This window comes from Felis catus, chromosome F1, assembly GCF_018350175.1.
Source record: "Felis catus isolate Fca126 chromosome F1, F.catus_Fca126_mat1.0, whole genome shotgun sequence".
NCBI classification, from domain to species: Eukaryota; Metazoa; Chordata; class Mammalia; order Carnivora; family Felidae; genus Felis; species Felis catus.
This window is the reverse complement of record NC_058384.1, coordinates 43,326,468-43,342,573: the sequence shown is the minus strand read 5'-3', so window position 1 is coordinate 43,342,573 and position 16,106 is coordinate 43,326,468. Positions and strand designations below refer to the sequence as shown.

The 16,106-nt window shown below is 48.7% G+C and overlaps 1 protein-coding gene and 1 non-coding gene across 5 annotated transcripts in view; both read right to left on the bottom strand.

The window, feature by feature from the left end:
* TMCC2 (transmembrane and coiled-coil domain family 2) overlaps positions 1-9,972 on the bottom strand; it is a 40,525-nt gene extending 30,553 nt beyond the window's left edge. For 2 of the 4 annotated variants that reach the window (XM_019822108.2, XM_011291074.3), the window contains exon 1: positions 8,204-9,186. Coding sequence is in view for 1 of the 4 variants with exons in the window: in XM_011291073.4 (XP_011289375.1) it covers positions 9,254-9,460 (207 nt within the window). In the remaining 3 variants the exon portion in view is untranslated. Of the gene's footprint in view, positions 1-8,203; positions 9,187-9,253 lie in introns of those variants that run through there. The other 2 variants (XM_011291073.4, XM_019822109.3) reach the window with 2 other exon arrangements.
* Positions 9,973-15,999: 6,027 nt separating this feature from the next.
* Positions 16,000-16,106, bottom strand: LOC111558487. Its single transcript, XR_002739388.1, has one exon. It is a non-coding gene; the product is annotated as a U6 spliceosomal RNA (small nuclear RNA).

The window sequence follows — 16,106 nt, the reverse complement described above, 5'->3', positions numbered from 1 at the left end:
TTGAGCCCCGCGTCAGGCTCTGGGCTGATGGCTCAGAGCCTGGAGCCTGTTTCCGATTCTGTGTCTCCCTCTCTCTCTCTGCCCCTCCCCCGTTCATGCTCTGTCTCTCTCTGTCCCAAAAATAAATAAACGTTGAAAAAAAAAATTAGAAAAGAAAAAAAAAAAAAAAGAGTTCCCTTCAAAAGACTTCATCGGGTCCCAGAGCTCTGAGCCCTGGGAAACAGGCAGAGGTGCTATGGACAGCGGTCACACTGTCTGCTAGATTGCCTTGAATCCTAAGATCCTTGGTCAATTTATTTTAAAATCATGCAGCATTTTTTAAAGTGCTCTCCAATCTACGCTGCCATCCTAACCTTAGGAGGGAGAATGGGACAGGTATAGATCAATTGTCTCCATTTTGCAGATTAAAAAAACTGAGGCACAGCACAGTTAAGTGGTTCATCCAAGTTACATGGGCAAGTCCCCCAACTTCTAGTCTAATTTACCCTCACTGGCTCACACACTGATTCTAAGACTAAAGCAGATGTGGTATTTACATGCATCCCAGAGCAGTATCAGAGGCAGGATTACAACAAACCTAAAAAGGCCTGGGCCAGGGGGAGTCGGGTCCCCTGAACCGTAATGGCCGATGTGCCCATGCCACATTGTAGGACTTGGGTAAGGGCTTTAACCACAGTGGGCCTTCATTTCCCCTCTTCCCCGTCTGTTCTGAAGGTGAAGGAAAGCTCGGGATGGTGACTGGCTGACCACAGGACCTTTGCTTTAGTAGTACCGAGGAGTCTGCTAAAGTCTATGGTAGGCGTGAGGGGAAAGAACAAAAAAGCAGCCAAAGAATAATGAGATGGGGGTGTTGCTCACTAACAAAGTGCAAGACGAGAGCTGGGTGACCCGTGAGCTGGGGTGCTTTTGCATATAGGCGTCCAAGAGGAGATGGTTGAGAAGTTTTGACATAACGTGGTAAGTATTTAAAAAAAAAACCAAAAACAAAAAACACAGCTCAGCACATACACATAACCAGCCACAAGTTTTGGAAATGAGGAAAACCATGGTGACTAGCTTGAGGGAACTTGGCCACCAACGCAGCAGAAAGCGCCACCTGTTCTGACTAACAGGTTCCAGCTCCTAAATGTCACTTGCTTTTCCACATTGACTTTTGCTTTTCCCCAGCTGCCAGGAACCATTGTGGTGGCCAAACGAAGCCACGGATTAGGAGGAGAGAGCCGAGATGTTTCAGAGTCAGGGGTGAGGCATAAACAGAGCTCTCCGGACCTAGTAGAATGAGCGACAACTGTCCCAGAACAGCCCGGAGGCCAGCAGTTAGCCACAAAGGAGAGCTTCCAGGCCGGGGGCTGACACCTGGGGAGGGGGAGGAGAGGGCACTTGCTGTCTCCTCCCCCTGGAACTATTTTTAAGGGCAGAAAGGACCCCCTCTCCTTAGGGTGCTGTCATCCTCTCAGGAAGAAAGCATGAGCTGGATGATTTTTGTAAGATCCTTCCTGAGAAGTTTGTGGTGTCTCAACAGGCTTCATCCGTTTTCCTCCCTGGGTGTGGGTCCCCCAAAGGGGAAGTTTGCTCCAAAATCTGCAAACACAGCTGCAGGAGATCAGAAGTAAAATGCTTTAGGGTACAGCGTCTTTGGCACCATCTGGTTAAAAACAGCCCAAAGCGGGGCGCGTGTGGGGCTCAGTCAGTTCAGCGCTGGACTCTTGATTTTCGGCTCAGGTCACGATCTCACAGTTCATGGATTCGAGCCCCGAGTTGGGCTTGGCGCTGACAGTGCGGGGCCTGCTTGGGATTCTCTCTGCCCACCGCCCCCCCCCCCCCCGCCCTTCCCCTGCCCCACGTGCACGCTCCCTCTCTCCCTCTCAAAATAAACAAATAAACATTTTTTAAAAATAGCCGAAAGCAGCCTCTGATTCCTACAGGTCCCTGTGTTCTTAACTCCCAGAAAAGCTGGATCTTAACAAGTCATGATAACCGATAGCAAATTATCCCAACCTGGCAGGTGAATGCACATCCCTTCCTCCCACCTGGGTTCAGAACTCCCTCCGCCCCACCACAGCCTCGGGTGCAGGGGGGTGACTGGGTCACCATGAGCCTTAGCAAGCCTAGGTCGCCAACGTTCCTCTATTTATAGGGTCTCTATGGAAACAGGGCCAGCATTAGAGAGCTAATCGCTGTGAAAACCCACAGAGTCCTACTCTCAGGATACAAAGTGGATTGAGGAAGTCTCCAATTGCCCTTAAGAAGCCTTGGGTGGGGGGCCTGAGGCTGGGACAGGGAGCCTTGCCCCAGGTCTGGCACCGACGAGGATAATGACGGAGAGAAGTGAGTAGCTGCCAGCGTTCAGGCCTGTCTGGGGTTTCTGTGAGAAACACAGTGATGAAAGATTTTTGGAATCATTTTTTTCTCCCCCAGCATCACAGCTGACACTTAAAAAAAGGCAGATCTCAACACAGGGGCAAATGACTTCCCCATTCTCAATTTTATTTTAATCCCTCCTTCCTTTATTGCTTGGAAAATTCTGCCTGGTGCCAATGCAAGTCTGGGAAGGCGACCGCCTCCCCTGGGTCTTTAGGCAGAACCGACTTGACATATACCAGCCCGGAAGATTTAAAAGTTGCCCGTGTGGTGCGCCCTCTCTCCGCCTCCTCTCCTCCTACCCACCCTTCACTGCCTGCCCCCTCCATCAAGCCATCCCCCACCAGGTCTCACTGCCCTGCTCTGAATTCCAGAGAGCTCATTATCTGCACCGCTCACCTTGCAATTAATCGTGTGCCTTGTGACACGGCTTCCAGTGCTTTCTCAAACTGTTATCCAACTTTTTACCTGCTTATGGACAGACTCCTCAACGGAGGGCAAGAGTTATATCATCTATATCTTTGGATCCCTAATTTTACCTGACAATTGCTGCGTAATTATTTTCTGAGTGGAAACTATCCAAGCCTACAGAACCATCTTAAAAGAGGACTTAATCCTTAGACAATGACCTTCTCCAAAGACATAAAATGCTCAGCCAGGCAGCTTGTGTCCAACCCAGATCCCTCCTGCTACTGTTCAAAGTCTTATCTCGGTGTACCTCATCCCAGTAACGGCCAAGGCTGAACTGGCCTGGAAGGAGATGAACAGGGCCCCGGGAGCCTGAACGTGTTTACCGTCTTCACACACAGTTGGGGTCAGGGCTCAGGTGCTCACAGCCAGTGTTGTTTTCCAGGGTGGACGTGACTCAGTTAACTTGGCTGGAATAAGGAAGCCTTTAGCCATTCAATTTGAAAAGTAACCTATTATTTTTCTCACACAATCACAAAACATACCTGCTATCCCTCAACAGCTTTGTTCTAACTTCGTAACATGGAGAGAGGCTTACGTGTCTGGCTGATAACGGTGGACCTTGTCCAGTCCTGGCCGCGTTCTAAGAATGCACCCTCCTGGTCTATGAGGATTTCTAAGGCAGGGGCCATCTCTTAGAAGAGGGACGAAAACAGGGAAGAATTTTGAGTTGGCCTCCAAAACTACCACTGAGAAGCCAGCTGAGCTGTTCCCCCAGCTCCCGACACTCACACTTTTTCTTAAAACTTCCACCTAAAATCCAGGTCTCCGGACATGTTTCAATTCCTTGTTGAGGGAGACAGTCTTGTTAGCATGACTGGCAACGAAGGACAATTAGATCCACAAAAAAAAAAAGAAGTACATTCAACAAACACTGAGCCTGCGGGACAGTTCCCACTAGAGCCACGAGGGCAGCTGGGAATTTATCTAGAACCCGATATGTGGCAGGAGAACGGAGAGCTCCCTTTGCCACGTGCTTTCCCGTCGGTCACCAATTCCTCCGGAGCCCACATACAGGGCTGCTCTGAATATTACTGGAGGCAAAGAGGGGTGGGGATGGGGCCATCCTGGGCCTCGGGACCCTCCACCCTCTGCACCTTAGGTGCAGGTGGGGTGAAAACCAGGGAACCTCAGCATTTTTCACACCCCTCCACTATCCCTGACTATTTACAAGGCTGGGAGAACAAGTGTATTCTAGTCCAAAAGGACACTGGCCCCACGAAGCCCTTGGCACTTGCCACTTCACTTCCCCCATTTAGAAAGCCCTTCTCCTTTTTTTTTTTTTTTTAATGTTTTTATTTAGTTTTGAGACAGAGAGAGACAGAGCATGAGCAGGGGAGGGGCAGAGAGAGAGGGAGACACAGAATCCGAAGCAGGCTCCAGGCTCCGAGCGGTCAGCACAGAGCCTGACGCGGGGCTCGAACTCACGGACTGTGAGATCATGACCTGAGCCAAAGTCGGACGCTTAACCGACTGAGCCACTCAGGTGCCCCAACCCCTTTCCTCTTCTTTGGTAATTAACATTCTACCCTCTCTTTATTATTTTTTTTATCTTTTATTTTTATTTTAGAGAGAGAGAAAGCACACACAAGCGAGGGAGAGGGGCAGAGGGAGAGAAAGAATTGGAAGCGGGCTCCACGCTCAGTGTGGAGCTCGACACGTGGCTCAATCCCACGACCCTCGGATCACAACCTGAGCTGAAATCAAGAGTCGGATGCTTAACCCACTGAGCCTACCCAGGTGCCCCCTACCCTTTCTTTAATATCTTGCTCTAAGCCCACCTCTTCCAATCGACCCCATATGTTTCTGACTCCACTGCATGATGCTCAAAGCACTCTTACACTTATGTGGGCTTTGATGGGTGATTTTCCTGCAAGCATTTCATCCTGTTTGGCTGGGGGCTTACCTGTTGCCAAAGAACTAATTTCCCCTAATTTCCCCCTCCCTTGATCTTACATCTACTGCAATCCTACTTCCCTGATGAAATCCATCCCAGGGGTTCAGCCCCTGCGTGAGACTGAAGGAATCTTCATGCCTGAACATATCACTCCTAAAGCAGAAGTAGGAGAAGGCATGTAGAGCCGTACTCTACCATCAGAACCCTCCACTAGAATCCCAGAGCACACACGCTCCTTCCTGTGAAGTAACTTGTCTTCTCCTCCTCTCCTCTCCTCTACTCTTCTCCTCCTTCTCCTCTACTCCTGACGCAGTAGAGAAACTGAAACCCAGAAATCTGATCAAGAGCCATGGCCTTAAAAAAAAGGGGGTGGGGGAAACAAACAAGGGGTGCCTGCTGGCTGGCTTAGTCAGTAGAGTACACGACTCTTGATCTTGGGGTCGTGAGTTCAAGCCCCACGTTGGATGTAATGCTTACTTAAAAAAGCAAAAAAAAAAAAAAAAAAAAAAAAAAAAAGTCAAACAAAAAAAAGAACAGAAAAACAAGCAGGGGCTTCTTGGGAATGTCAACGTTCTCTTTCTCGACTCAGATGGTAGGTAAAGGGGGTGTCTGTTTTGCTGTTGTAAACGATACGTATGCGTTTTCAGACACTTTTCCAGACACGTCTTATTTCACACTTTAGAACAGCGCCTTTCCCACTGAAGGGGTTCGGTATCTGTTGACCCATGATCCCTTCCCCAGCGGACTCTCTATGGGAGGGTTGAAGGAACCCGGGCCATTTGGGAGAGGCTCAAGTACCTGTGAGCGCCAATAAAGGTGGGGAGGCCGCAAGGGGAACCACACAGGATTCGGCCGGGACTTTCGGCCAGCTATGTGGCTTCTAATCGCTTTTTCTCATCTTACTCTGAACAGGCAGGGAGGCTAGTGCATGGGGTGAATGCAAGACCATCAGCTGGAACCCAAATGAATCTAAAGTCAAAAGCACTTCGAGCCAGGACTGTAATAATGGGATTCCAGAGTACCCCCTTTTTTCTTCTGGGAAAAGTATTAACAGTGCCCAGAAATCCCTGGGGAAATTATCCACAGGGGCTTTTGTGAGGGGAAGAGAACGTCAAGGGAAGGCCTCTGGCTCCGCACTTTCAGAGTCTCCCTTTCAGGAAAGGCTCAATTGCTCTGGCTGCACAGGGGGAGGGAGAGGTGGCGAGGCTGGTGATTTCCTCCTTGCCTTGAGGCTTCTGGAACCCAGGACAGAACCAGCTGACTCTGGTGCTTCGCCACTCATCCCAGGCCTCAGCAACAGCTACCACCCACTACAGTTTTAACAGGAACGTGCGCCCCGTGTCCCTTTCTGCAGTTTCCTCTGAGCTCCTCCCCACTCCCTTTTCTCACTGGAGCTGGGTTTCCTCCCCGGAGAATTCCAGTGTACTTTTTGGTCAGCTAACTCTCTCTGTTGCCGGCCATCCTGGCCTGTCCTCCCGACTGGCAGGGAATCTGGTAGTGGCAAAGGACTTGATGATGGTGACAAACGACTCGAGACATGAACTGAAGTGGTTAAATAGGAATCCAAGCCACGGGTGGAGGGAGGGGGCAACGGGACTCTGGATTGTTGGGCTCCTGTTGTAGGGAAGCCACGTCAAGTGTGCTGAGGAGCTAAGAAGGCCCCCAAAGTACCCCCATGAACCTCCTGGGGGGGGGGCAATGTCCATTTGCAGGTGATTTTTCAGTCACAATTACATAATTGCTCCTTTATGACTGCTGTTGAACTATTTTTCCTTCTTTTCATTGGCCCTCCAACCCCGTAATTACAGGTCCCAGGCCCCTGCAGCAGAAACTTACAGCACAGAGTCATATGCTGCACAACACTGAAGGGAGGCCAAAGGAGCCCCTGAAACCTGTAGGTGCCACTAGTTAGGGCACCATTCAGATCTATTTGGCAAAGACTAAAATCCACCCCCCCAACCTCCATGGAGGTGCTTCAGACAAAGAGCCTCCTTTTTTTTTTTTTTTTTTTTGCCCCTTTCTCAAGATGATTTCTTCCGATGCATTTAATCTATCACAATGCCTGAAGCTGTCACAAGAAAACAGAAGTGGGACTAAGGGACCAAAAGTCTCCATCTCCAAAGTTTAAAATGAAAACAAAAGCAAGCCAGAACCGCTGGTCGCTCTAGGCCAGACACAGGTGATACCAAAAAAGTTAAACTTGCCCCTGTCTGGTATCACCATCAAATCCAAACAAGTCTGCTTCTAGCCAGTGTTAGAGCCAGTCGTGGAATTTTTCCATCATTGGGAAAACTGTGCCACCATTGGTAAACAACTTTTTCCAGCATTGGAGACCAAGTTTGGACACTTCAATCTTCCTATTCCCTTTTCCGAGAAAAAGGCTCAGAAAAGTTGAGTGATGTGCCTGAGAGCACACAGCAAATCAAATTTCGATGGCCCAGTCCTTATCTGGTTCTGAAGTCCCTACCTCGTAAACATGTTTTGATAAAGCAGACAGAGATAAACAGGAAAGGGCTCTGCTCGTCTCCCCATCCTCCTACTGAGCAAGCAGCAGCTATGTTTTCTCCTTCTTGCTGCCAGCCTGGGTCCACATGGCTGTAATCTACCTCAGTGATATGTTTTGGGGAGGGGCGGTGAGGGTCCTTTTCTCACATCTGATCTCAATTCTGCTTCAGGGAAGTTCAGGGGTTAATATCAGGTGTAGAGTTGTTGCTGCATCTGCCTGACCAGAACGAGGGCGTCACACACACACACACACACACACACACACACACACACACACACTAATAAAAATAAAAAAGACAAAGAAGAGAGAGAGATGATAGAGGAGGGTGGAGATGAACGAGCTTTCTTAAGGCAGCGTTTTCGACAGAGACAAAGACACCGCAGCCCCCACACCACAACCAGCCCACCCACCTTCCCCCATGTAGGCAAGCGGGGGATATGAATGGGGCTGGCGGTTCCCACTGCTGGCCTGCGCTGGAGAGTGGGGGAGTTTCCAAGGCTGCTTCTCATAAACTCAGGGCAAGGGTCCCATCTGGTCAGAGAATCAGGTTTTGCCGGCCAGACTCCTCTGGATGGGCCCAGAATGAGGCTGAAGTGTGCAGCAGAAGGCTCACCTCCTTCCCACATCAACATTAAGGGCACCCGTTTCTGTTCATTATCTCACTTAAAATAGGAACCACACCTCCTGACCACACAGGGTGGGCTCAGAGGTGACAGCTGGGACAGGCGCCAAGGATGCCTCGGGCCTGACGAGACAACAAACCTCCTGTGCACAGCCTACCCAATGGAGCTCATCTTTAGACAGAAGGCTTGCCCCAAACCTCGGAACAGGGCACCTGCAGAACAAGAGGTCACATTCCCATAACTGCCACAATTTTTTTTTTAAGTACACACAAGGAGCTAGCTGTCTCCCTTTCTACCCCTCCCCGAGGCACACAGACAGGTAACACACCCAGGTAAGAGCACACTCACCTGCGCTCTGACTTCCTGACTCTGAGCTGCTCAGGCCAAACGAGGAATGTCATTGGCTTATTCTGGTAAGCTCCTTAGTGGCTGCTGCCATAGGATACGGGCTTTATTTAACATAATGGAGTCCTTTTGCTCCCCTAGCCCAGACCTTGCACCCCCTCTGGAGACTATCTCTCCGGAGGCATCAATCTCCAAGGCATCTAAGTTCCTTCCTTGGGCTGACATCTCGCTCAGCCCCGTGGTGAGCCGGCTTGCAAATCCTGAGCCTGCAGTCCCTGTGGCAGCTCCAGCAAAGGCGCATTATTTATCCCCGCTTCTGTTTTAATTAATATAGAGACATATTCAACATAGCTCGATAACTGTGTCGGCAACCGCAGGCCGGAAAATAAAGGGCTCCCAGCTGCATGTGATCGGCTGTTTCGGATTCTGGTTCTAACTGCCGGCTCAGCATGTGTGCCCCGAGCCAGCCCAAGCACCGCTTGGCCACCTGTCAGTTCTCCACCCTGGGGGTTGGTTCAGCAGGCAGGCAGGGATCTCCAAGCACTAGCTTAACCTCTGGCTCCACCTAACGGCAAGAAATCCACACTCCCCTTTCACAGATGGGCAAACTGAGCTTCATCCAGGAAGGTCCCAAAAGGAGGAAACTAATTCAGCAAAGGAAACGAATGGTCCTCTACTTGGCCTCCCACGCTGCAATTTTCCTCCCCTGCCATCTTACAGGAGGGAAAGTGATGTCAACTTTTTAGTTAGCATCTTGGAATTCTCCAGCCCTTTGTCTGCGAACAGCACTTCACACACATTATTCAAACAATCTCGGGTGGGTGAGTCACTAGAACGTCTGCTGAATAATGAGGAACAAACACAGAGGCCTGAAATGGGGCTGAAAGACGGAGGCACAAATGGTACCTGACGTCCAGCCCGGGGTTCTGGCTGAACATCCTCTCTGACCTTTGCCTGGCTTCCCCATCACTTTCCTCCTGTGAAAGCACTTCAGCGTGGGGCGGGGAGAGCTAAGTCGCCGGCTGGGCTTGCCAGGGGAAGGTCTGCGCTCACCTTTAAATCAGGAGGCTTGCTTCGGGGCCCCGGGTTCGGCGCCGCGGCAGCGCCCGCATCTGAAGTTGGCCCGCCTGCAGAGTTAGCACCCGTGGCCTCCCCAGGCCGGAGGTCCGCGCCCGGCAGGTGGCAAGCGGCATCTTCCAGCCCAGCTCCATCCTCCTCGCCCTGCTGTTGCTGCAGCTCGTCCGATTTGCACCTCTTCATGGTGTATGTGGGTCGGCAAGGGGAATCTGTCCTTCCAAGCGCGCCGTCTTGGGGGAGACCGCACCCCTTCTTGCACTCAGAAAACGAGGCCCGGGGTCTGAATTAGTAACGAGGGAGGGGTCGGCGGGTCACAATTTCTTGAATTGAAAGCTAAATCAGGATGAGGGAGGGGCGAGGACAGGGAGCCTTGGTTACAGCCTGGAATAGTTCATTACGACCTGGGGAGCGGAGGCAGGTCACAGTCGAGGCTGGGCAGCAGGAGTCCTTGGGCAGTCATTGGAGCGGGAGGAGGAAGACGGCCCCCGGCCCCCCAAACTTTCTGCTCCCGGGCGCCGGCTGGGCGGAGGGGAGCCGGGCGGCACGGCGCATCCCTCCCGGCGGGCCGGGCTGCTGGGCGAGGCAGGGCACCGGGCAGCCGGCGGGGCAGGTCTTTGGCTGCCGCCCTCGGCTCGGGCTGCGGCCCCCGGCCCTGCCGCGGGCCCCCGCCCCGCACGGGCCCGCCGCGGAGCCCGCAGCGCGCCCGGCCCCCTCCCCGCCCGCGCGCCCCGCTCCCCGCCCGCCGCGCCGCTTGCTGCAAAGCCGCGGCCGCGGCCCGAGCCAGCGGCGAGCGCGCAACCTACCCCGCCCGCTGCCTCCGCCCGCGAGGGGGAAGGCGAGGCAAGGAGGGAGTGACAGCGGCAACGGGCCAATGGGAAGCCCGGAGGGCCGAGGGGGCGTCGCGCGGCCACGTTTTTAGGGTTGGTTGCACCGCGCGGTCCCCCAGGAGAGGTCTGGAGGGCTCTGCTGCTGCGCTTTGGCATTGCAGAGAGCGGGCTGCGGGGTAGAGGCGGGGCGGCGCGCCACCCAGACGCGGTTGTAGCGGAGCCCGAGAGACCCTCCCCGAAAAGACTCTGCCGGGATTCCCCCCACCCACTCGTTTTATTTGCCAGGGAGGGGGCGAGATAGGGATGTTTATCATCAGTGCATTTTGCTGTAGCTTTGCACATTACGTGTACACATCTCGTAGGTGAGGAAGACAGTGATCCCCTCTAGCTCACATGGTCAGAAACACAAACCTTATGCCTATGTTACCAGCAGCAAAGGCAGAAGGGGAGGGGGTGATCTTCTGCCCCATCATCCCTTCTCCCACTTGAAGTGACTATCTCATATGAGTTTTAGCTTTATGCTCAGAAATTAGAACGTATTTCATTGTTTAACGCAGTAATGTGTGTGAGCCCCTTGCAAACTGTGGAAAGGCTTTTAAATAAGAAGGCGTGTTAATGGCAGGAGGTTGATACATATGGAAGAGAAGAAAAAGAACGCAATCGCTTTTTCCCATAAATCTCAGCCAAAGTGCGCTACTAATCTGGAGGCAGAAGAGAGTAAATATTGGGGCTACCGAGATACGGAGCCGAGTGATAACAACTCCATCCGAGTGTCTACTGTGTGCTTACTATGGATATGATGCTTTTTGCCCATCGAGCAGCCTAGACCAATGGTTGTTAAGGGATGGTCCTGGGACCAGCAGCACCAGCAGCACCTGGAGACTTGACAGAAATGCAAATTCTTGGAAACCAGCAAGACCTACGGAATCAAAAAGAGTGAGTCCAGAAGTCGGTTTTAATAAGCCCTCCAGGTAATTCTAACGCAAGCGAACATCTGAGACCCATTCATTGGTTTAGATTGTGGCGAAGGGGCCACTGAGTCTGTGAGTCACAGTGATGATCCCTAAAGTGTTTTACAGTTTTCCAATCGCTTTTACACCTATCACACCATGCTAGCCTCACTTCAGTCCTACCAGGCTATGAGTTTCCTGACTCTGTTCTGTCCTTTTCCCCATTCCAACCACTCATTTTCATGTGTATCCTGGAAGAGCCCAAGTTGTTAAGAATTTACTTCAGTCAGGCAGCTACTTTCTAAACTAGGCAGCTCCGTTTTTAGAAGATAGGAATTTAGGATGGGCTGGGAATGCAGAACCACCCTCTACATCCACTACACGGTATCAGGCACAACGCGGAAAAACAAAGCTTTACTGGTACTCTGCTGTTAGTATTTTCAATGGTGAGGGAAAGACAGAATGCCAGTGAAGAACGAGGCAGGACCAGACAGAACCAGTGGGAGCAGATTCCCCTGGTGCTGAATGTCAGGCAGAATAGTCTACTGCCCTCTACCAGACTCCTGGCTAGCCCTAGAGAAATGCAGGGACCCCTACCAATTGAATCGTGTCTCATTTCTCTCCTAGGTCGAAGTTGGCCTTAACTTTGATTTTTTTTTTTTTTAATTATCAGACACACATAGCACGATGGTCAAATTTCCTATTTGTGGCCATATTTAGCGAGGTGTAATGCAGGTCAATAAAAAGCAGCCCTTGTTTAATGAAATCAGCTAATGCCGTACGTTCCATTTGGGAGAAGCAATGTAGCATGGTGGCTAAGAGCTTAGACTCTGTGGCCAGACTGGTTGGAGGCAAATCCTGGCTCTGCTCTCCGCTCACATGTGACTGGGGGCCAGTTATCTAGCCCCTTTATGCCCCAGTTTCCTGATTTGGAAGTGAGGATAATGACAGTACTTATAGGGTGTTGGGTAGTAAATGTAAAGCATTTAGACATTGCCTGGCTCAGAGTGAGGGCCATGGCTACTATCAGAGAGGTCATCCAGTTTCCAAAGCGTTACACATTCCACTCCAATGGTTTAACCTTGGGAGTTCAAATGCTTCTCACCCAGTCCAACTTTCTCTGTGTTCATACTCATAGAACAAATACACTACCGCCAAGGAAATATGGGTGGGAGGTCTGTATAGAGACCTGTGTTACATACAACTGCCAGTTTGAAGCCGATGGCAAATTTTCAGTAGCCAGAGTAAATTCTTGAGTACCTAAGATAAACAGAACTTGAAAGGAGTTGGATTGAGATTCTTTTGAAAGGATGGATCATTCTTGTGTTCTAGGCTTCTTTGGAAAAATATAGGCACATAGGATGTCTTGATGTTCAAGATAAGACAAAAATGTGCAGATTTGCGATGTAGGAGATTATGTTTGGTATGCAAGAGTAGATTTTCCATTTTTCTTTGACACCGCTGCTTAATTACAAATAGTAGATAACGTGGTGTCTCAGGAAGAATGCGGGTCTTGGTGTTAGACTGTCCATGTGACAATTCCAGTTCTGTTACTCCCTGTGTATTCTTGGGCAACCAAATCACTTAACCTCTCTCACCCTTGGTTTTGTCATCTATAAACAGGCGCTAATAAGATCTATTCCCACCTGGTTATCCTAAGGATTAAAAATAGATAATGCACGTGAAAACATTCAATACATAGATGTTCTCAGTAAACCTGAATAAAACAAAAATAATTAACAGATTTATCTAAGCCCCCAGTCTGCCGCATGAAAAAAAAGAATTATCTCACTAAGCTTAATGCTTTTTGTGAAAGGAAATCCCAGTTAGGCTAATGAGGGGGGGGGGTCTCCTGGTAGTATCGTATAAGCTAAACCAGTAAATATACAAACAAGAAGGATAAAGATCAGGGTTATGGAACCCTGCTCCCATGTCAACAGCCAGCTAATTATCTTGATAAACTGATGAAGCTTTAATTATAGAGGATAAGGTGCCAAGATCAACAGGTAAGCATAGAATAAGGTTTTTCTTTTCTTTTTCCAAAAGGCTACTCTTTTTGCCATTAGCAAGGGGCTTGCAGATTATCCAAGAAAATTCTGTTTCCTACTCCATAGGAATTCTTTAAAAAACATTTTAAACATCAAATGGGTAATACTTGTCAGCTGTTTTAAGCTTTAACACATAAGAAGAGCGCTTAGCTTAGGAAGTAAAAGTACTCTCTACTGAGACCAGATATAATAATTTTGATCACTGTATTTTGATACCAACATCATTATAAATATTCCTTTGTTAATGTAATTTTCCTCTCTTCCTTTTAGAGATTTCCACTGCCACTCAATGCTCCCCTGAAAAAAAATTGGGTTCCGTTGGGTTAGGAGAAGTAAACTATGCAAATAATCGTCAGGGAGATTGGCTGGATCGCCGAAGACGTCACAATCCCACCACCTAAATACAGGCTTTTTATTGGCTGTTCTAAGAGGCAGACGGGACCGGGCAGGCTCTGTCTGCATCTCTCCTGAGTTGGAGAAAGCTCTGAGTCTATACCAAATTTTATTGTTTTTTTTTTTTTTCTTAAAATGTACTCAGAATCATTATCTATATATTGTTACATTCTCCGTGTAATTCCATATGGAAATATGTCTTGAGCAAATATTTTAAGTGACTACTTCCCATTCTATCAAGTGAATATATCGTAGTTTACCTAACCGCTATCTATCTTATTCTGGGATACTTAGTTGTTTCCATTTTTTTTTTTTTTTTTTGCCTTTAGATATAAAACTGTAATTACTATTTTCATTCAAAATTGTATATGTTCTTCCCTCCATAGCATAGAGTCTCTGATACCTAACTGGCTGTTTTGAAAGAGTAGAACCAAACACATGGCCACTCTGCGACCCTGTCTCTCACAGCATCCCCACAACCTGCGTGGGAGATCCCAATGTTCAGCTCATTCCCTGGACTTGTCAATCTCCTAACCTGTGTTACAAAAAGGTGGAAGTTCCTACATCTCATTTTCAGGTAGGATTGCATATTCTTCATTCTGGGTGCTTGTTGCTCCCTGGTAATGAGAGGAAAGTCACAATAATCATGACTATGAACAGAGGAGGTTTGTGAAGTGTAAACTTAAACCCTGATTGTACTGCTCTGTGTGGCCGCCTGGGACTGGTAAAATGGCTGCCTTGTGTCCTTTTCCATCTCTGTAGGGAATCCATACAAACCTCTGCACGAGCTGTTACTTAAAGCTGAAGAGGCCAGCCCTTAAAAATAAATAAATAAATAAAAATGACAGAAGGGAAAAAAGGGAAAAAGAGAAAATATCAGCTTTGGTCAAAGAGAATCAGTTTATTATTTTACACCTGAAGATAGATATCTATGGCAGTTACATCGATTATTCTACGTGGTACTTTTAGATGTGATAATAGGAGCGAGGAGTTACCATTGAAAGAGAACTCAGGTGTTTGGGCGTTTTGCTAGGAACCTTGCGAACGCTGTCTTAATCCCCACAACCGCTCTGCAAGGTTAATGTTATTCCCACTGTACAGATAAGGAAACAGGCTCAGGGAGATTCTCGCACTTTCATAGGCCTGAAATCTGCCCCCTGCTCTGTCCGACTCTAACAGTAAAAAAGCGTCATAGCTCACCCTTCACAGCCCTAATTTTCTGAGCCACTCCTGTGGTAAAGAATTTACCAGTGAGTACCAGTCTACTGTTAAATATATCTGCATTCACTCAAAGAAATTTATGAAACACATTTCAGGTACAAAGGCTTTACAAGATGCTCGTGGAAGATAGAGAACGATAAAAGACACTGGCCTCGGCCTTTGGACTTAAAGTCCAGTTGGGGAAATAAAAGGCACAAACAAAACGTGAAACAACAAAAGATTGAAATGGTACTGTCAGCATTCCCGGGGGGAGATGATTAATTAAGTACCTGAGCAAAGGGGAGAGAGAGGTCTCTACGAGGGATTGAAAAGAACTCTGAGGAAGAGGTATTTACACACATTTATCCATATCATGGGTGTTAAAAGAATACAGGGGCACCTGAGTGGCTCAGTCGGTTAAGTGTCCGACTTCGGCTCAGATCATGATCTCACAGTTTGTGGGTTCAAGCCCCACATCAGGCTGTGTGCTGACAGCTCAGAGCCTGGAGCCTGCTTTGGATTCCGTGTCTCCTCTCTCTGCCCCTCCCCTGCGTGCACTCTGTCTGTCTCTCTCTCAAAAATAAATAAACATTAAAAAAATTTTTTTAAAGAATACAATGTTACTTTATGATGATTCATTCGGAAATCTTGAAGTAGGTAAAAACTATATAACTCATCTTGAAAATAGAATCATTCAATATTTGGATCTCTTTAGTTTTACATCTGCATGTTATAGAGTTTTTATGGCATCGTAGTGATGGGAAAAACATTTTTGTCTTCATTCTCGGAGACCATAGGCTAGTGATTCTCAAAAAGTATGGCGCATTGGGGCGCCTGGGTGGCTCAGTTGGGTAAGCGTTGGACTTCGGCTCAGGTCACGATCTCGCGATCTCGTGGTTTATGGGTTCCAGCCCCCCATTGGTCTCAGCTGTCAGCACAGAGCCCAATCAGATCCTCTCTGTTCTGCCCCTCCCCTGCTCGTGTTTTCTCTCTCTCTCTCTCTTTAAAATAAATAAACATTAAAAAAAAAAAATCTTAAAAAAATAGAAAGTGTGGTCCATGGATTATCAGCGACAGAAAACACCTTGGAATTTAGTTATGTACGCAGCTCCCCAGGCCCTACACCACGTGGACGGAGACAAAATTTCCAGGGGTGTGGAGCTTGAAACGTGCCCTTGAAACAAGGCTCTGGGCTGATTCTTACGCACATTGAAGTTTGAGAACCACTGATGTAGGGCAAGACTTGGTGGATCGCACGTATTAGAATTTTTAATTCAATAAACATGTAGATCTATTTTAAATCAGAAAATCTGGAACACTTCACGAATCTGCGCGTCATCCTTGCGCAGGGGCCGTGTGAATCTTCCCTGTATCGTTTCAATTGTAGTCTCTGTGCTGCCAAAGCGAGCGC